Source organism: Narcine bancroftii, chromosome 5 (genome assembly GCF_036971445.1).
Source record: "Narcine bancroftii isolate sNarBan1 chromosome 5, sNarBan1.hap1, whole genome shotgun sequence".
Lineage (NCBI taxonomy): Eukaryota > Metazoa > Chordata > Chondrichthyes > Torpediniformes > Narcinidae > Narcine > Narcine bancroftii.
The window spans coordinates 244,091,472-244,113,515 of NC_091473.1; the positions used below are offsets into that span (position 1 = coordinate 244,091,472).

A 22,044-nucleotide genomic window follows, 5' to 3' on the forward strand; every position below is an offset into this window, starting at 1 on the left:
TTTTCAAAACAACAATCCATTAGCGATGTCTCTTGGGCACTCCCCAAAGTTTTTGCAAAGGCCCCCCAGGAGCCACCCTGTCTGTTTTGAGCAGAGCTCCAGTATTTTAAATGAGATCTATTTTGAAATGTTTGTATGCGACCTTCTCTTAAAATAAACCTGCCCCAATTTATCTTCCAAAAACATAGCTATTTACAATACAAACACTACATAATCTGTCACAACCCAAAATATTGGTGCCTGTATCTCTTCTAATTGAAGTTTGATTTGCAGAATAATTTTCAAAGCTGAATTACTTTGAGGACACAAAAATTTAGCTATGTGTAGCTGTTGATGTCAATCTGAAGTATTTGCTGGAGGCTTTTATGAGAAATTGCGCACCATTTGCAATAGAGTTTGTCAAGGTTTACTCCAATCCAATGCACAATAGTTGGGCACAGCTGAATGGAGAATATCCTTGTTTAAGGCCCACTTTGGATCCTTGGGGTAAAGAAAGTTATTTAACAAAAAAAAATTAGATATATAGCTCAGTAATTTAGGTCCTAACAGTCCATGAGCCTCTGTGCTGCCCATTTACGCACAATTTACCTACAACCCCATATGTTTTTGAAGGGTGGGAGGAAACCCACGCTGACACGGGGAGAACGTATAAACTTACTGTGTTGGATTCTAACCTGAGTCACTGGGCTACGCTAACTGGGCCACCCCATGGTTAATTGCAGTATGAAGGATATGTGACCACGTCCATTGTTTTTCAAATGAGGTCTGCCATCTTTGTTGAATATAAGATTCCATTCTATTACAAACTTTGCCAAAAACAAATGATTTAGTCGCTCTGCTTATATTGGCCATCTTCAAAGATATTTCATTAGCTGCAAATTGATTTGGGACATTGAGTTCATAAATTTATCACCTTGTGCAATATATGTGATATAGTTGCACTGTGTTATCAGGGATTGGATAGATCCCTGGGCACAGGCTTAAATGCTATGTCCAATCTCTGTATATCTGCTGCTGAAACTTCCAAACTCAAGTGCTTCCCTCTCTGTCTTTCCATACTTCAACCAACAGGAACCTGGATAGGGAAAGCATTGAGGGATCTGGGCCTTGTATCAGTAAGTGGGATTAGCATCACCGTTAGCATGGACAAGTTGTGCTGAATGGACCTGTTTCTATGATCCTTGATTCAACATTATGTCCAAAACACTGCTAGTATTCTTTCCTGCCCTTTCACCTCGTTACATGAACTGGGCTTGTATTCTCCAGCATATTAGTTGTAGCTTATTTTTTATACAGAAATGGGCCCTTCAGCCCAACTTGTCTATACTAACCAAGTTAGTCCTACTTGCCTGTGTTAGGTTCCCTCTGAACGTTTCCTATGTCGTGTTCCTGGCTAAATGTCATTTAAAGGTTACAAATGCCCTCACCACTCTATCTCTGGTAGATCACCACACTCTGAGGGTGGGGGGGGGAGGGAGGGAGGGAGGGGAGGAGAGAAGAGAAAGTGCCCCTCAAGGAACCATTTAAATCTTTCCCCTCACTTTAAAATCTGTGCTTGAAGTATAAAGGATGATTTGTGTTAGGCTCTTGAAAGTAATTGACAGGACAGGTAAATAAAATACCTTTTTCTGCTGATGGAATATATAGGACAAAAGTCAGGACAAAACAGAAATTGAGAAATATTTTGAGGATGGTAAAAATATGGAACTCTTTATAATGCAATTTTTTTTTAAATCCCTTATTTGGAATATGAAGTAAAAATGGCAGCTGGAATCAGTCATTCAGTTATTATCCCTTACAATGGTGGAATAAAAAACAAGGTTATTGAATTCTCTGTTCCTGTTTGGTTTTCTGTCCCTCGTGAATCAAATTTAACATTTCCAGCCTTGTATTTAAGTTTCTCTGGCCGCACACCTTCCTTTGCCAGACAACAGAAATCCAAGATATGACCTTGTCATTGGAGTCCATGTTTTCATCTGATTTTCACTTCCTGGTATTTTCTTCCTTGAGTTAACTTGTTGCTTCAAATCCATCTCTTTGGCCAATTTTTGCCCACCAATTATAAAAGCCCCTGAATGTTGCTTTTGTCTTTTGACAGCTGTAGAGAATCTGGAAATGTTTTTCTTTTTTAATGGTGGTGTTCCTGCCGTGCTTTAATTTGACCAGATGGAAATCTGTGTGTTGAAAAGGTCTAGATTCATAAACATATACATGTGTTGATTGGTGGAAGAGGTAGCAAGAAAATAAAATGTTTGAGCAATTTTTTTTGCCATGTCGAGCTTCCTTTCCCAGTCTAATATCAGTTATGCCCTTGAAAAGTTGAGCAGTGTTTGTGTAACCATGTGCTTTTTATTTTACTGATTAGTATGTGCATATTGCTGTAGTCAGGTTGTGTAGCACATGAATAATTTATGTACTGCTCCATAATAGGGTAACAGTAAAGTTTTCAATGTTAGCATCATTGTATTACATGCTATTGTCACAAAAATATTGTAATCAGATTTGTATATTATGCAAGAATCCAAAGCAGCTTGGAAATAATTTTAAAAAGCAAAAATAAATCAACGTTGAACATTCTCTAGTTTTTTTTTTGCTTGATTATTAATGTGTTTGCATAGAATGGTGCTGATGAGGAAGTGAGAGTTGGTTAATTATGCAGCACGGTTGAATTCCATCTGACAGATTTGGGAATTTGATGTTTGAGATCTTTTGGTTCCTGTGCAGTACAGTTGAAACTTAGCATATGCATTGGGTGTGGGAAAATTACTGAATTTGTGCCACATGCACAATATTTTGACAAACACCTGTTCTTCCATTGTTGCTGCCTGAGCCTTGCTAGGTTTGTTTCTATTTTTCAAGCCTAACCTTGCCCTTTCCTGCTGTTTCCATCAAATTGAACATCAAACAACTGTTTAAAATTTGTTACATTTGCTTCTTGATAAGGAACTTAGTGTAGCATTCTTAGCCGTTCCTATCTGATCAAAGTCTACCACACTTGCAACCTTGGTAACAGTATGAGAAATAAACTCCCAACAGTACTGTGTATTCATTTCAACTTGGAAAAAGGTATAGTAGCTTCTTGACCCATGAGGTATTTGCGTGGAACCTGAGGACTGCAATAATAATGTATCTTTTGTATTTAGCTGAAGGTGTGCCAAATCATTTTAGTCATTGAAGTAAAAACCCAATGCTGGAGAAACTCAGCAGGCCAAACAGTGTACTTTATGTAGCAAAGATAAAGGTACATAAGTGTCATTAAGTGTTTTGGAAATCTATTCTTGTATTATAGGGAATCCAGCATCATGTGTCCCATAATGTAATAGTCACTGAATTTGCTGTTTTTTTTTAATGTTATCAAATGAACAATATTATCGTAGTTACATTAGCCGCTTTCAGGTGCTCGGACACAGTTAGTGCGCAGGCAGACGCGGCTGGGGGAGTGCAGCTGGGATATTCAGATGGCCGTGGAGAAGACTCCTCTCTCTCACCTGAATGTGCTAGCTGAAGGAGAGCCGCGTCCGAGCGAACGCCGGCTCCTGTGGACTGTGGCCGTAGTCCCACTGCTGCTTTCAGGTGCAACGGGAGATTCTCTGAGCTGGAGAATATACCTTCCCGAGGAGGGTTAGGTAAGTGCTCCTCCTGGCCGGGTTCTCCACTTTCAGGTGGTCACCCGACAGCGCATTGGGATAGAATAGGCGGCTTTACATTCTGGCCACCTGAAAGTGGCTATTGGTGAACTTGGCTCTGTTTGAAATGATTTGGAGTTTTGGAGATTCTACCAAATTAGACACACAAAGGAATGTTGACATTGGTGAGTAAATGTTTGGTCAGATGAGTAGATTTTAAGTACTTTGAGTTGAAGACATGGTCACTGATGCAAAGTAAGAGTTGGATAACTTGAAGGCCAGAAATGAAATCTAGACCTTGAAATTTAAATTTAAAGAACTTCTGCACAGAAGGATATTTGGGTTTTTTTTTTAGCATTTATGGAGTACAAACATTTAATTTTGTTCATGTTAAGACTATTAAGATTCCAATGTCATTGCTCTACTGGAGAACAAACTGAGTTAAAATCATTAACCATGTAGCTGTACATTTGGAACTACTAAACTGTTGAGGGATCAAGTAGAAACTGACTGGAAGACAGCTTTCCTGATAGATCAGTGTGTATTTAGCTCTGATTTTTTTTTTTGACCATTACAGCCCACTGGTCAAAAGAGTGTATATGGTTAGGAGTATGTTCCCTGTGGTTCTGAATGTGCTTTAGTCAAGTTCTAACATTACATTTTTATATTTTAATTTTTGCGTTGCCAAAATGGATTTGCAAATTGGCCTGACGCTGCATCGGATCCAAAAAGAACTTTCAGGGCTGCTGTGCTCTGGTGCTTACTGAAGCATGGCTCCAATACTCCATTTCAGACTCAGAATCCTTCAGGACAGATTCAAGTAGGGGGACTGTACACCAAAAATACACAAACATCTCTGTTGTAAAGAACTTCTGCTCATCAGTGTACCTGATGATGAAATGCAGGCCCTTCAACCTGCCAAGGGAATACTCAGGCATGCAGATTGCCACAGCCTAAGTTTCATCTTGGACTAATGACGGTGAAGCAATGAAGGAGCTTTACAATGCCATATGTGAAGCCCAGACATCCCTCCCTGTCATTGAAATTATTGCAGCTGGCGACTTCAACCATGTCAACCTGAAAATAGTTCTACTGTGGTTTTAACAGGATTTGCCACTACAGGAGAGAACAACCTGGATCGGGTGTACACCAATGTTATTGGTGTGTACAAGGCTGCCCCCTTACCCCCACCTTGGATACTATGATCTGTTCTCCTAACCCTGACATACAGACCTCTAGTCAGGGAGATCAGGTTGTGGCCCCTGGGTGGGTGGGTAGAGGGTTGCAGCAGCGCTATAGGGTTGTTTTGAGACCACATGCTGGAACTGTTTCTCGGAGGCAGTTGCCTACAACAGTCATGTAAACATTGAGGAGTACACTAACTCAGTAACTGGATACATCATCAAGTCTATTGAGGATGTCATCGAGATCAGAGGGTGACAGTAACACGCCTCACTGACCTCCTCCATTATGAACTGCTTCAACTACATCAAAGCACATCTCCCAGAGACACTGGGCCCATTTCATTTCCACTGATGTCTCCATCCTGACCCACCTGGAGAAGAGAATGCATCTCATACGCCAGGCTGATCTTCCTTTCAGTGTTTAATACGATCAGCCCCCCCCCCCCAGAGAACTTGAGATGCTAGGAGCCTTTCTTTGCTGTCAGATGTTTAGCTGTGAATGCTTTTCATTGCAATGCCAAATCAGACAATGAGAAGCTGTTCTCATTGGTACTTAACACCCCTCTCTAACTGGATTCTTGAGTTCCTAACAGAAAGACCATAATCTGTCTGCGTCAACAGAAGACTGTCGAGCTTTATCATACCGATTACTGCTGCACTTCAGGGCTGTGTGCTTTCTTGCTCCCGTTCATGCTACTGCTCCAGCTCCAACCATGATCGTAGTTGACCTCATCAGCACCGCTGAGGAGTTGCACTACAGAGAATAGGTGGAAAATCTCGTGATGTAGTGCAAAAATAACAACTTGGGTTTCAGTGCATCCAAGAAAAAGGAGATGATTGTGACTTTAGGAGGACCAGGGTCAACCACCTTCCACTACACATTAATAACTTTGTAGTGGAGAGAATAGAGAGCAGCACATTCCTTGGAGTCAACTTCAGAAGTAACTTATCCTGGGCATACGACATTTTCTCACTTGTCAGGAAGGCGCAACAACAACTGCACTTCCTGAGAAGACTGAGGCCAACAGTCCTGCTAGTTTTGTGCATGAGCTCCATCATATTATGGCCGGCTGCAACATAATATGGTATGTTTGCTGTGGAGCATTAGATCAGAGGTCAATCCACATGACCATAAAAGCATCAGAAGGATCGCTGCAATCACCCTCCCCTTCTATTGACGTGATCTACTGGGATCCTTGTTTGAACTGGGCTCAGAAAATCATTGAGGATCACTGTCACCCTGCACAGAGCATCTTTCAGCTACTCCTATTGGGCATGAGATACTGGAGTATCAGACCCATCAGGCTAGGGGGGGGGGGGGGGGGTGGAAAGCTTCTTCCTACAGGCAGTGAGAATACTGAATGACTGATGAATAGCACATACAAAGCCTCCAAAATTCTGCTATTTATTTAACATTTATTTATTTTTATATACTGTATGTATATGCCTACTGCATAGGTGTGTGTTTGCATGTATGTGTTTTTGCATGGGAGAATGCTTTGGGTTGCACTTGTATAATCCGATGATAATGAACTTGAGATGCAAGGAGCCTTTCTTTGCTGTCAGATGTTTAGCTGTGAATGCTTTTCATATAGCAATGCCACATCAGACAACCCTCTAACAATCTGCATTTACTTAAAAACAATTTTTACAACGATATACTTTTTAATTGGGGAGGAAGGATTAAATACCACCATGAATGATAGACATTGATGGTACTGAAATTAAAAAGGGGGTCATTTGATCCTGTTAACCATATAGTAGTATTGTCATGGTATACTTCATCTCCCCAAATCCCACAATATCCCTATAATGAGTTTGTTGCTACACTTAGCCAGAAATGATGATATAGCTTTGTCGGTCATCTACCTTTTAGTTTAACTCCTTAAACAGTGGCGTGGTACTTTTCATTTTCTAAGTTGTATGCACCGCACCAGATAACACATTCATCTTTCAGGCTTGTACACTGATGAGACTGGTATAAGCATACAGTTGGAGTGTTGATAACGCCTCAAACCGTGCATCTTGGCGCCTCACAGTTTGGCGGGCAGCAGCCTCCTTTGAAGAAGACCGCAGAGCCCACCTCACTGACAAAAGGCAAAGGAGGAAAAACCCAACACCCAACCCCAACCAACCAATTTTCCCTTGCAACCGCTGCAATCGTGTCTGCCTGTCCCGCATCGGACTGGTCAGCCACAAACGAGCCTGCAGCTGACGTGGACTTTTTACCCCCTCCATAAATCTTCGTCCGCGAAGCCAAGCCAAAGAAACAGTTGGAGCTGTTCTTAAGGGTAAACATTTGTGGGTCACAGTGTTTTCTAGTGGATACCTCCACCTATAGAAAATAGTTAAAAATGGCAAAAAGGCATTGTCCTACTTAAGTAAGTCTGAAAACAAACCTGTTACAGGGATATTGTGGACTTGGCAATGATGTGAAGATCTGGTTTCAGTTAACTTCTTTTCAGTTTTAGTACCACTTTTGTTATTACATTGTGGAGAGGTATCCTGGGCAAAGAAGCAACATTTGTTGCCAATGTCTTCCCTCACCCAACACCAACCTGTTCCCTCTCTAGTTGCCTGAGGATGTTAACTGAGAATCGAGTCCAGCTGCTTTCTGCCACCTCATTTAGCTGGTCATTTCAGTAACCCTACTGAAACCAGTTGCAACTAGCAAGCAGAAACACAAAGCTGGAGAAACTCAGCAGGTCAAGCAGTGACCTTTATGTAGCAACAGTAAAAATATCCACCGGTAACTGATGTTTCAGGCTAGAGCCCTTCATCAAGGTATGGAAAAATCTCGATAAGCATCCGAACTAGTAAGTGTGTTCTTGTTTAACTTTCTGAGGAACCAGAATTTGTATTTGTCATCAGCTTGTGGTTAACTATACCTTGCTCAAGGCCACCATTGAGTAATACCATTCTTGCAAACAAAAAACCCTTTTAAAATGCAGTATTAACAATATTCGCAGGGTTCAAGACTAAGGATCATGAATGTAAAAGGGTAGTTTCTGATATTTAATATTTATTCATTGCTGAACACATAAATTTGATATGATTTTCATACTATTTTTCGAAGATGGATGTGATTGTAAAGAATGCTGTGTGGGGTGATGGATATTCATTCTACATTCCATATGGGCTTTGAAATGTTTTTCTCTATCTCTGCTGTTTAAAAGCAAAACTGCAAGTCTTGTGTCTTGGGAAGAATTGGATGCTCTCTAAGTGCTGATTTTATTTGATTGTCATCTAGAAAGAATATACCATTTTGCCTCTTTTAAAAAAAAAACACATAATTGGAAGAGACTTCATATTCCCTAGTATTGACTGGCACCTCCTTGCTGCAAGAGGAATAGATGGGGCAGAATTTGTCAGGTGTGTCCAAGAAGGATTCTGTGTGAACAAGTCGACTAGATAAGAGGCCATACTGGATCTAATACTGTACTAGATAATGAACCTGATGAGGTGACAGATCTCTCAGTGAGGGAGCTTTTCGATGACAGTGACCATAACTTGCTGACCTTTTACATAACTATGGGCAAGGATAGGTGTTGGCAAAATGGTAAAGTATTGAAATGGGGAAGGGCTAATTATGATGGGATTGGGCAGCAACTGAGGAGAGTAAATTGGGAACAGATGTCCTCACGGTGGGGGGAAGCATAGAAGTAATGTGGAAGATGTTTGGGAACCACTTTTGTAGGGCTCTAGCTAGGTTTGTCCCACTGAGGCAGGGAAAAGATGGTAGGATAAGAGAACTGTGGTTGACAAGAGGTGAGATAATCATTTAAGAGGAAGAAGTAAGCATATATAAAGTTCAGAAAGCAAATGTCAGGTAGCCAGGAAGGAACTTAAGGACTTGGGACAGCTAGAAAGGGGCCTGTAGGATTAAGGAAAACCCTAAGTAGTTCTATGCATATGTGAAGAACAGAAGGATGATGGGAATAAAGGTGGGGCCACTAAGGATAAAGGAAGGAACAGTCACTGCTATGCATTTTCTAGCAACTTATAATGCAATTTTTACAAATTCTTTTTGATAGAAATTCAGTTTCAATTTTGGTCTTATCCGTGAAATATTACCCAAGATCTACCGGGACCAATGCTTGAAGAGGGCACACAAAATCAGTGAACCAGTGCGGACTCGAAAGGCCAACATGGCCTGTTTCCGCTCCGTAAATGGTTATATGCCTGAAGTCAGGATGTAGGGAGGTCCTAAATGAATACTTTGCTTCAGTGTTCACCAGAGAGAAGGACCTTGGTTAATGTGAGGACAGTATAGATCAGGCTTGCGTGTTGAAGTTAAGAAAGAGGAAGTGCTGGATCTTCGTAAAAACATTTGGACTGCTAAGGCCCCAGGACTGGATGAGATTCACCATAGGATCCATGGAACCTTTAAAAAGCAGAGTATAGTAATAGATGGAATGTATTCTGCCTGGAGGTCAGTGACTGGTGGAGTTCCACAGGGATCTGTTCTGGGTCCCCTGCTCTTTATGATTTTTATAAATGACCTGGGCGAAGAATTGGAAGGACGAGTCAGTAAGTTTGTAGATGACGTGGAGATTGAAGGCATTGTGGATAGTGTAGAAGGTTGTCGAGGGTTACATCAGGATCTAGACAGGATGCTGAATTGGCTGGAGAAGTGTCAGATGGCATTCAATCTGGGCAAGTATGAAATAGTACATTTTGGAAGGTTGAAGGTATAGTACATGGCCAATGGCAGGATTCTTAATAGTGTAGAAGAACAAAGGGACCTTGTGTTCCAAATCCATTGCTCAAGATTGTTGAGCAGGTTGATAAGGTAGTTTAAAAAGGCTATTGAGTTCAAGAGCCATGAGGTAATGTTGCAGCTTTGTAAAACTCTGGTTGGTCAACACTTGGAATGTTATGTTCAGTTCTGGCTACCTCATTAGAGCAAGCTATCAAAGCTTTGGAGAGGGTGCAGAAAAGATTTGCCTGGTTTGGAGAACGTGTATTTCTCTTCGGAACGAAGAAGGATGAGAGGTAACTTAATAGAGGGTGATAAGATTATGAGAGGCATAGATAGGATGAACAGACAGCACCTTTTCCCCAGGGTGACAGTACCAGAGGACGTATAAAGTGAGAGGCAGAAAGTTTGGGGAAGACCTTTTATCCCCACATAGAGATCAGTGGGCTCCTGGAATGCATTGCCAGGGGGTGATGGTGGTGGAAGCTGGCACGTGAGGGGTATTTAAAAAAACACTTAGGCAGGCATATGGATGCAAGAAAAAGAGGTGTGAAGTAGGGAAGATTTAGATAGTTGAGTAGGTTTACATCATTCTCGGCTGAAGGATCTTTACTGGGCTGTAATGTTGTATTTTTACAAGAGAAGCAAAGGAAGCATCAGTTTACAACAGAGTTTTGACATGCTCCAGGATTCAGTGTTCACCGTGGCTTGACAGTATAATGAACCTGGAGACTTGGATTGTGGTGCACTGTATAAAATGTACTGACATCTTGACACATTTTCTGCTATTGTCATATAATAAAACTTTTTTTCCATGAAAGTTTCCTCCTAGTTCACCTCAAATAATTAGAGCATTCCAACCTAATTGAGCTAAAATAATTTTTGCTTTCTTAGGTGCCAAGCCTTCAAGTAAAATTATTTAGAGAACTGGAGCAGGTCCTCAAGAAGAAATGTAGGTGTGTAGGAAAGTGCATATGCTGGGATTTCTGCACCAGGTTTGCTGAGAAAAATCATTCAATAAAGCAAAGTTTAAAATAAAATAAGCCTGGTGGTAGGAATGAACTAATGTTAAAAGGCTTGTAGATAGCATGAAGGTAGGTCTGAGGAATATTTGAGAAGCAGGTTTTGCACTATTGTGAAACAGTCACATGGAGAAGGAAAGGCACCATCATTTGTAACATTTAAGTCCTGGTGGGAGCCAGTTTGGTGCTTAGTAGTGATATACAGTTATTGAATCAGAAATTATTGAAATATTTCCGTTATTTCATTCAGTAAGATTGCATGTATGAAAAGACAACTTAATAATATCCTATGATAAAGGACGAGCATTGTGAGTTTTCTTGAGGTGCTTTTATTATTTAGAATATTTCAGTTATGGTACATTTGATCCAGTCTTAAAATGTATTCCCTGTTGCAGGTGGTTCTGATGAAAATGGGAAAAGTCGGAGACCTGATGAATACTTGGGCAAAAAAACAAAGAAAAAGAAGAAAAAGAAACATAGAGAAGGTGAACGACCAAGGCAGCTAAAAATGTACAATAAAGAGGTGCAGACAACCTGTGCAGGTCTCACTCGTGTTGACCTTGATACTTTGGGCCAAGGTTCTTCAGATGAGTCGAGTATAATCAACAAAACTTCAATTAAGCTTGAGGAAGAACTCAACCGATTGGACATGAAAATGAGCCATTGTCCCATCCCCTCAGGCGCACAGTTGCCATACTTATCACACAGAGACTACTGTGTCCGAAAAGGACTTTTGCGGACAGGTTCCTCTAAATTTTCCCACTTAATTCATGTGGAACAACAGCCAAATGGTGGTGCGCCAGTGCTTCATGCATACATGGATGAACTCTCTTTCTTGTCTCCTATGGAGATGGAGAGGTTTGCTGAAGAGTTTCTTGCATTGACTTTCAGTGAAAATGAGAAAAGCGCAGCGCACTATGTAATGGCCATCATACATGGAGCAGCAGCCTACCTGCCAGACTTTCTGGATTATTTTGCTTTCAACTTCCCCAACACACCAGTAAAAATGGAAATACTTGGGAAGAAGGATATAGAAACTACAACCATCTCAAACTTTCGGACTCAGGTAAGTTTTAATGTTCTGTTGCCTTCTTTAAACAGTTTTTGAAAGGTGAACTGAAATACAAAAGAATTGCAGAATGATAACGCAGAAGATGTTAAATCAATTTGATAGAAAATTGATTAAAAGTAATCTATTGTGTATTTTATAAATTCTAACACCACCTTTGCAAACTGCCTCTATGTTTAACCACTTCTCTGAAGAATGGTATATGTTTTGACCTTTTGGAGTCTGTGTCCCTGTTTTCAGGGACTACCAACAAGCACGTATACTTCACGTCCCGGTTTTCCAAGATTGGTTTTATACCCAACCACCAGCTGGTTTGTACTGGTGTTCATATTGTAGTTTATCCATGGACTCAATGTGGAGTATATTATTAAGAAAGGTTAAAATTATCATTTTATCTGGTATTAGCAAAGTTTACCAATCAATGCCTGCAGAAAGGAACGCATACCGTTTAGCGAGAAGTTTCCTATGCATGTGGAAATATCCGCTCTTTAAGTAGCATTAACTATCAAGCAAATGGTGATGCAGAAGTCTTTCCAGACCTCAACCACTAACCTAAATTCCTGACAGGCATAAAATAACACAACTGGAAAATGACCTCTCAGAGTGAAATTGCATATGAATACTTGTCATTTAAACAACATCCCAAAAGCATCCAGCTTGAAATAAAAATATTTATATTGGAATTAGGGAAACCCATCTGGAAACATAAATTTGTTCCATTATTTGACAGAAGCTTCTCCATTAGCTTTGCTGATATTTGTTAGCATTCAGAGGCAGAGAAATGGCTCCTTGACCAGTCCATTTCATGTAGCTGCCAGTAACTGATGCAAGTATACGAAACTAGAGCATTCTTAATAAACCTTTTGTAAGCCAAAATGGTGTAAAGTGAAGACCCATTCACTAATATTGAAAGGCTATTTTCATAAAATGAAAACTCACTCAAATCCTTTTGTAAAAGCTAACACAGGTTTCTTCATGAAAGTACATTTTTGTAAATTGAGTATTCATAAAACAGGGTATACCTGTATTTTGTGATTTATTTTTTTTAAACCAAATATAATAACCAAAAAGTTCCTGCATGTCCACCATCTCAAATAATTATATATTTCGTACAGACTTTCTTTTCATTTTCCACATGAAAATAACCATATAACCATTTACGGAGCAGAAACAGGCCAGGTTGACCTTTCGAGTCTGCACCGGTTCACTAGAACAACTCCACTAGCTCAAACCTCCTGCTCTCCGCCAATAACCCTCCAACCCCCTCTCCTCCACGTACACATCCAACCTTATTTCAATAAATACACTATTTAAATAAATAAATAAATTGGCACAAAAGGAGAGAAAAAAGTGAGGTAGTGTCTGTAGTTCACTGCCCGCCCAGAAATCTAATGGCAGAGGGGAAGAAGGTGTCCCTGCAATGTTGTTATAGTCAATGCTTGTTTATCCCTTGGTTTCATTCTGCCCATTGCTGTTGATAAAAATTTGTATTTTTCCCCATTCAGGCATGATTGATTAACGGCGGAATAGACTTGAAGGACAAATGAATTCTTCTGTTCCTATTCTAAACAGAGCTTCACAGACTGAAAATGTAAATGCTTCACTGTAACTCTAACCCAACCTCAAGCTTGCAAAGTGTCCATACACCCCAAACTGTTGGTGTACAAGAATGCAGTGATATCATTCTGTTCCAACTAGTTTTAATCATCTCTTTGTAATATATCTTCAATAGATACAGACACACTAATTTCCTCTTTGCCCTGGAATCTTCACAATCATTTGTCATTTTTATTCTACAGTTTCAAAGTGAGGAGGAGAATATTTACCATCATTGATGTTACCCTCTTGCATCAATTTAGAACCTAACAAAATAAAATAAAAGCACAAGTAGGGTTGTCAGCCCTTCTGCTCCATTATTCGATGGAGCTAATCTTTTAACTTACTACCATTGTCCTGCAGTAATTCATATCTCTGGATTCCTGTATTTTTTTTTTAATTGCCACTTGGTCCAACAGCACTGCTACTGTTTTCTCCCAATTTCCTCCTCATTCCAACTTTTCAATTGTTAAATGTAAAGTAGGGCAGTAAATAAATTCCCAGTACATTCTGCCCAAACATGCCATTCCCCACTCCAGTCACCTTTTTAATCTAACTCCATCTACCTATGTACCTTTAATGCTCCTCTTGTACTGATCTACATTTAGGGTGTTTGTTAATACAGGCTGTATCTCTTTAATCCGTCAAAGTTGGGATCTGACCATTGCTGAACCACAGAAAATTCCAGAAAACAAAAACTGACCTTACAGACAGTGCAGGATTCGAACCCATCTTCCGATCGCTGGTGCTGTAAATATGTTGTGCTAACCCCTATGCCAAACATGTTGACCTAATGTAATATAAAGCCTAAAACCAAAAATAATCTACCTGTAGCTCAATTACATCAGAAGTACATTATGGTCAGCATTGTATTAAGGATATGCAGGGTCTCCATGGTCAGCAGGTACTTGCGCATCAAGGGCAGAGGAGGTTCAGGAAGTGGATTTTCTTCACTGGAATGAGCATTGGCAGTGTTATTAATGACTTTCTTCAACCATTGTTGCAATGTAGCTTGCTTTTGGTATGTCCTAACTTAAACCACTTCATAAGTGCACAGTGTAATTCTATACTCCTGGAACCTTTCAAAGTTTTCCAAAACTTTAAACTTTTCTGGCTTTCATTTTCAGAGAAAAAACTTTAAAATCTGCTTCTTTTTGTTTCTTTAAGATGTACACAGTTGATGATCCAATCCCAGAGTACTTTACAGAATTTCCGTTATCTAATTTTTTTTTGGTGACTCCACCTTTCAAGCATAGATAATAATTTACACTTATGCTTTTTAGCACCATCTTCTGCACCTCTTGGTCTCTTGGATGACATCCTGAAGGGGTAAAATACAACTGAATAGAAGAAATTAACAGGACTGTATCACCAAAACACTTGGCTGCAGTGTAACCAGATTTTGGAGTATTAGTGCTACTAACAGTACCACCCTGGTGGCAGATTCAAGATTCAAGACCACAGAGCGCCGAATGAGAGGGTACATCCTGCAGAGTCAGTGAATAAAGTTGTATTTTCCTGCTAGGCTGCATACATCATTCACCATGACTACATGATCAACATTTACATTTTATGACATCTGTTGCAGCACTCCCTAGTCCTAGCTCTCATTACAAAAGAAATGAAGCTGTGCCTCTTGACATGTACAACCTTGCAGTTCAGATCACATCTGGTTCAAATCATTTTTGGACCTCTTCCAGTGTCTTCACATCCTTTTTATAACCCAGAAACCAAAACTAGGCATAGGACTTCAAATATGATACAACCAATATTCTAGGCAGGATTAGAATGTTGCTTGTTATTTTTTTAATTTTTTTTAGAAATAAGCCAGAACTTTCTTTGGCTTGCTTTCATTGAAGCCTTTTTGGAGTGTGCTGTAACTTTAGTCATTTATCTATTGTACTCCTGCTTCCTCTCTTCCTCGATCCCACTGAGTAACCTTGGCAGACTAGAAACACAGCAACTATTAATTGGCTGGCCATCACAGGCAATGACCATTGGGCAGCTAGAATCCAAGAGAAAGACTTGAATGTCAGATTCAAACTTGAAACTAGTGATGGTGTAGTTCAGTAAGGATTATGACCTATGTAGCAGAGTGGACAACTAACAAAATATTTTACTGAAAGATTTTTTAAAAATGGAATTTAATTTTCAAAACACCAAAATTGATAGAATCAATAGTTATTGAAAACTTTAACAATTATTTGAAAGTAGCTGAGGGTTGAAATAGTGTTGATTTATTTAATGCATGAGGATTATTGGCCTCTGCCCTCTCAACAGTACTACTGCCATTTCTTGTACAGATCTACATTCAAGGTGTCATCAAGAGAGACCATATGAACAATGCTTCATGGTTCAGGTCTTTGAAAGGAATCAGATGATTTGCCACTATCAGAATGAGACCGGGGTCCCATATTATGTTTTTCAACTGATATCACATAACCTAAATTACTTAGTTGTGAACGAGTGTGGAAGAAATTGAAGTTGAACTGTTAATTATGAATAAATTCTGAAGAAGACCCCATTGACTATGGTTTAGATGTGAAACTAGTCAACAGCCTAGCAGCCATGAAGATCACGTTATCTCTTATCAGTTTTGAGTCGACTTTTTTTATTCTGCAGTATGATGGGTGAATAGATGTCACCCACCATAGACTGATGGAGTTGAGGAATTGGAGTAGAAAATGGGATTGAGGTAGAAGATTGCCCAATCTTGTTATGTTGTACCAGGCTTTTGACTGGAGCAGATAGCTGAGTCATACAGACCTGGCCCTGTTTTTTTTTGTATTCTTAGATTGTGTGTTGCTCAATATGCATTTTTCCGTTTGACTGATCAAAAATCGATGTAATGAAATTGGTGAAGCTGATGAATTCTGTAGCTCTCATGTGGGAAGCATAACTCGATCTCCATTTCTTAACTTAAATCCTCTTATGTTTTCAGGAATGTTTTGATGAGCTACAGAAACATTAAAAAAAAATCAAAACTCAAAACAACAACTGAGTAGAGATGGTGGAATAATATTCTTTGATTTTTCTTCCCTCCGCCCCCCCCCCCCCCCCCCCCCAACCACCCAACCACCTCATCTCATAGAACACTACAGCACAGTACAGGGCCATCGATGTTGTGCTTGACCCATATATTCCTTTTTAAAAATAAATACAAAACTCTTCCTATTCAGTAACCTATTTTTTTTCCATCCATGTTCCTGTCTAAGAGCCTCTTAAATCCCCTTAATATTTCAGCCTTCGCCACCATCCCTGGCAAGGCATTCCAGGCACCCACAGCTCTGTAATTTTTTTTAAAAAACACCCTTGATGTCTCCTATAAACTTCCCTCCACTTTGTATACATGATTTGATATTCCTGCCCCGGAAAAAAGATGCTGGTTCTCATAATCTTGTAGATCCTTTAAGTCTCCTCTCATCCTTCTATTTTCCAAAGAGAAAAGTCCCAGATCTGCTAACCTTGACTCGAGACTTATTTTCCAATCTCTTCTGCACCTTCTCCATAGCTTCCATATCCTTCCTTTAATGAGATGACCAGAACTGAACACAATACTCTTAAATGTGGTCTCACCAAATATTTGTAGAGTTGCAACATGACTTTTCTACTCCTATCAACTCAATCCCAACATCACATAGGCCTTCTTAACTATCCTATCAACCTGTGTGGCGACATTGAGGTATGTATGGATTTGGACCCCAAGGTTCCTCTGTTCATCAACACTCCTAAGTTACCGATCATTAACCCTGTACTCATTCTCTGGTTTGCTGTTCCAAAATGCATCACCTCATATTTATCTGGATTGAACTTCATCTGCCACTTTTCCGTCCAACTCTACTTCCTGTCTATATCTTTTAGTAACCTACGACAACCTTCGTATCATCCACAAACTTACTGACCCATTCTTCTGCTTCTTCATCCAGGTCATTTATAAAGATCAGAAAATGCAAGGATCCCAGAATAGATCACTGCAGAACTCCACTATTCACTGACCTCCAGGCAGAATACTTTCCTTCCACTACTACTCTCTGCTTTCTATGTGCAAGCCTAGTTTTTGTCCACAGCCAAGGTTCCATGGATCCCATGCCTCATTACTTTCTGAACAAGTCTCTCATGTGGGACCTTGTCAAGTGCCTTACTAAAACCATATAGACCACATCTACCCTCATCAATTTCCTTGTTACCTCCTCAAAAAAACAAGACATGAGCTTCCCTTCACAAGGCCATGTTAACTATCCTTGTGTAGTCTGTATTTCTCGAAATGCTCATAGATCCTATCCTTAAGAATCCTCTTCAATAGTTTGCACACCATTGACGTAAGACTCACCAGGATTCTCCCTATTAACATCTTTTAAACAAGAGGATCACATTGGCCATTCTCCAGTCCTCTAGTACCTCCCCTGTGGCCAAAGAGGACTCAAAGATCATAGCCACTGCCCCAGCTATCTCTTCACTCTCTTCCCACAGCAACCTGCAGTTTATTGCATCTGGCCCCGTGGACTTATCAATCTTAAAGAAGATCCAACACTTCCTCTTCCTTAATCTTATCATTGTCCAGCACCCAAGCCTGTTCTATTCTGACCTCATCCTGATCCAGGTTCTTTTCACTTGTAAATACTGAAGCAAAGTATTCATTTAGGACCTCCCCAAACTCCTTCCCCTCCAGACACATGGTGCCTCCTTTATTGGCTGATTTTCTCTTAGTCTTAAGAAAATGCGTAAGCCATTCAATAAGATCTTGGCTGACCTTTTTCTTCCATGTCACTTTTCTGCACTAATACATAACTTTAAATTTAAAATTCTATTGGTCCAATAGAATTAAAGCGAGGGATTTTTAAGGCAAGGGTATCTCAAGTTAGAGTTTTTTTAGGGATATTTGAAATTGGAGTGAAATGTGTCCATTTTGCCTACCTCACAAATATGAAATCCAATTTGTGGTTCTTTGAGACCAAATTATTAATGTGAATAAAGAACAACAGAAGACCACATCTGGAGGTACAAATGGAAGATGAATACATGTGTTGTATTTGACTTGCAAAATGGAAACCTTGGATTGCTTATTGCATCTGAAAGGCTTTAAACTTTTGTGCATCACAGCACGGAAGGGTGTTTTATTTTACTAAGTGCAGAAATCATGTCATCAACTTCCATTCAATTGTTTGAAAGTCTTAATTACCAATGTAAATGATTTTTGTAAGTTAATTTTGTAACTTAAATATTCTATACAAACATCTACTGAAGCATATTGTAATCTGCAGGTAATTTTACATGTTTGATTGAAAACAGTACAAGTAAATGGAAAGCTGGAAGGATGTATAGTAAAATACCTGTTGTCTGAAATGCAGGCAACCAGCAACCTCAATGAAACTGGGGGTGAAAAAAAATCACCGAAAATAAATTGGTTAAAAAATACAGAAGCTTAAAATTGATGCACCTTGTCGTTAGTATTCCATTCACGCAACACACAATCTCAAGCAACCAGAAAATGGAGTTATTCAGCATCTACCAATTCTCCTGGGTGCCAGATACCAGGGATTTTAATGTAGATTGATGGCGGTTGCAAGGAATACAGACCTGCGTGCAGGACTCTTTGAAATAAAAAATACTAAAGGCTTTGTCTAATACAGTAGTGGCTTTTTAGAAGATTTAATAAAGTATGCGTTCATTTTAAAATATAATGTAACCGAATGGGTTCCTTTGTAGGCGCTGCTGCTAGATTAGTGCTCCTGATTAAATGAGGAAGCTGGAAGAATGCCAGAGAGACTGAGTAAGCTGGTGGTTATAAATATTTGCTGAAAGTCTCACTCAGACTGTAACTTTAGCTGTCTGACTCTGTCCTCGGGCGACACTGTTTCTGATTAAAGACAAAGTCTTGGCAGTACCTGGTTGTAGAAAAAAAGAAAGCAGCTTGCATTTGCTGCATAATAACCTCATCAACAGATTTGTACAATTGTGAGACAAACATGAGCTGCTTCTATTTATTACTGGCAAAAACATTGTTAAACATATTAATCATATTAAATATGCTGGATTTATATTGTGCATGGTTGATTGTTTAAAACAAACATAATAGGAGTAACATTACTGATTCAAAAATTAATTTTGCCTCCTAAAACAGATAAGATACAATATAGGAAACAAACACACCCTGTCCATGGCAATCCATCTGTAATAATCGATTTGCCAGCACTTGGTCTCTCACCTTTTAAGCTTCGGTGATTCGAGTGCCTGTCTGGATGTATTAAATATTGAGACCATCATTCCATTCCAAACTACACCTATCCTTTGGGAGAAAAAAAATATCCTTATGTCCCCTCTGCACCTTTGGCTTTGCTTAAATCTATACCATCTTTTGCCACCTCTACTAGGAGGAAATGTTTGCTATCCCCCATAATTTTATATATATTCCTACTAATCCTCTTCTTTCCCTTCCCCCATCTCCACATTTTTTTTCTCTCTTCAAGGAAAACTGATTAAGGCCATCCAGTCTCTCTTCACTACAGACACTCCATCCCATATCCTGTTGAACCTTCTCTGAACTCTTTCCAGCACAAACATGGCTTTCTATATGATGGTGACCAAAATTTCACACAATGCTTCATAAGCGGCCTCACCACTATTTTATAAAGCTGTACCATAACTTCCTTCTCTTCTACATTCTGTGCCCTGGAGAATAATGGGTTATATCCCATATGTTTTGGTTTTAATCCTTAACTACCTGTGCTGCCATATTCAGGGATCTTTTGACTCTTATTATCACGTTAGCAACTATTGAACTTGTTGCTCTCAGTGCTGAACCAGTCTATAGATCAACATTTTTTTGCATTCATACAGATGACACCAAACTTTGGCATTGCCGGAAGTACACAATTCTGACTCACAGTCACCAGTACTTTGAGTGCAGTTTTATCAATGTAGCTGTTGTATTGCTCCCATCCCTCAAAGTGAAGGTCAACAGTCCATTCGATTTTTTTAATTTTTTTAATTTTTATTTTTTTGTCATTGTTGCTTGATGGGATACATGAATGTCTTTGGACCTCGACTGTTTCCACTTTTTTGACATTTGAGAACATTACCCATGTGATTTCTTTTTCTTTCCGGCAAATTGGTTCTCTAGTCTTCGAAATGGGTCCTTTGGCCCACTGAAACCACATCGACCTTTAACCATCCACTTTTACTAATTCTGCAGTAATCTCATTTAATTTTCCCCACATTTTCATCAAATTCTCCCAGATTCTGCGACGTACACACGATGACCCATCGAGACGACAAATAGAGAATGTGCAGGCTTCTCTGAAGTCCAGGATCGCTGTAAAAAAAGTCTCTACTTGTGCTACTACCTTCACTGAATTTTTTTTTGATTCAAAAAATTATTCATTAGACCACTGTGCTTCATTACCTTTCAACCTAACCTCCCTTCAGATTTTAATATTGTGCCCTGTTCGTTTCCATTCTCTATTGTGTTTCTGATGCGCTTTTCCATCATAGTAAATTCCAGAAGTAGTTTATTAGGGTGAATTGAATTATATCAGGGTTTATGCTCTGTAGAACCATTTTTTTTCAAGTATATGGCAATGCTGAGCTGTTTCCTATCACCAAACTTTTTTTTCCAGACTAAAACAATATAAAAAAAACACACTCATAGATGAATATTACTTTCTATTATGTCACCGTGCTTCTCTTTGGATTATATTTTCTCATGCACACTTCTGTATTTTGTAAATGTTTTTATGCTACAGTTATATGTTTCATGTAGGCTAGATTCTAGGTGGTTTACTGCAGGCATGTTGTTCAATAGTAGAATAAAATCCACAGAGTTGCTTATTCATTAATCATGATTCACTGCTATTCATCCATTCCAGGAGTTTATATATGTCAACATTATTTTGTTTTAATTTGTTTTAGTCAAAGGTTCTATCCCATATCAGTTGGCACATTTTAGGTTTCCAGATTTGATTGCAGTTGTATTTTGATTATTCAGATCTGATTTAATTCGAACTGAGCAGTATTGCATAAAATTAATTCTATGCGCAGTTGCAATTTTTACTCAGCACTAAACATATTACTAAACCAATACATGTCCACAGGATGATAGGTAAAATGTGGTAAATTCACCCTTTTTATGATTTTTGTCCTTTGGCACTTAAGATAGTTAATAGATTAGTATTTTGTGCCACAAATGGGATTTGAGGTGACCTTGATTCATGCAGTTCCTTGTGTGTTGATAATTAATTGTGCATCGTTGCCTCAGACCTCTTATTCTCGGCGGATCCTGTCTTTAACTGTTGATGATTTTATCATTGCCTTCCAGTTAAATTCATTTCTCCCTGCCTTCTACAGAAACCAAATTACAGACAATTATTGGTGAAATAGGACCATCTATTTCAACTTATTGGAATCAAAATTTTCTTAAATTGATACCTGATTAAAAAGTGAGAAAATCTCTCAGGTATTCAAAGTTTTTGATATGAAAATGAAAGTTTGCTTTTAGTATTGCTGGTTGGCATGGAAGATACGTTTGTAGGCTCCCACATTGGTAATTTGCATTCATACAGATGACACCAAACTTTGGCATTGCCGGAAGTACACAATTCTGACTCACGGTCACCAGTACTTTGAGTGCAGTTTTATCAATGTAGCTGTTGTATTGCTCCCATCCCTCAAAGTGAAGGTCAACAGTCCATTCGATTTTTTTAATTTTTTTTTTTTTTTTTTTTTTGTCGTTGAAATTCATTGAATGAGGCTTGTTAGTAATGATTGTAACCAAACGTGCATCTATTAATGCTGAGCTTACTCATAATTTGCTAAGAACCAATGTTGTTGATCTCTCTATAATGCTGGATGG

At 39.2% G+C, this 22,044-nt stretch overlaps 1 protein-coding gene across 2 annotated transcripts in view; it reads left to right on the forward strand.

Moving 5' to 3' along the window:
• LOC138765125 (lysine-specific demethylase 9-like) overlaps window positions 1–22,044 on the forward strand; it is a 79,633-nt gene that overhangs the window by 8,241 nt on the left and 49,348 nt on the right. For both annotated transcript variants that reach the window (XM_069941910.1, XM_069941909.1), the window contains exon 2: window positions 10,927–11,597. In XM_069941910.1, the coding sequence (XP_069798011.1) occupies window positions 10,927–11,597 (671 nt within the window). The remainder of the gene's footprint in view (window positions 1–10,926; window positions 11,598–22,044) is intronic.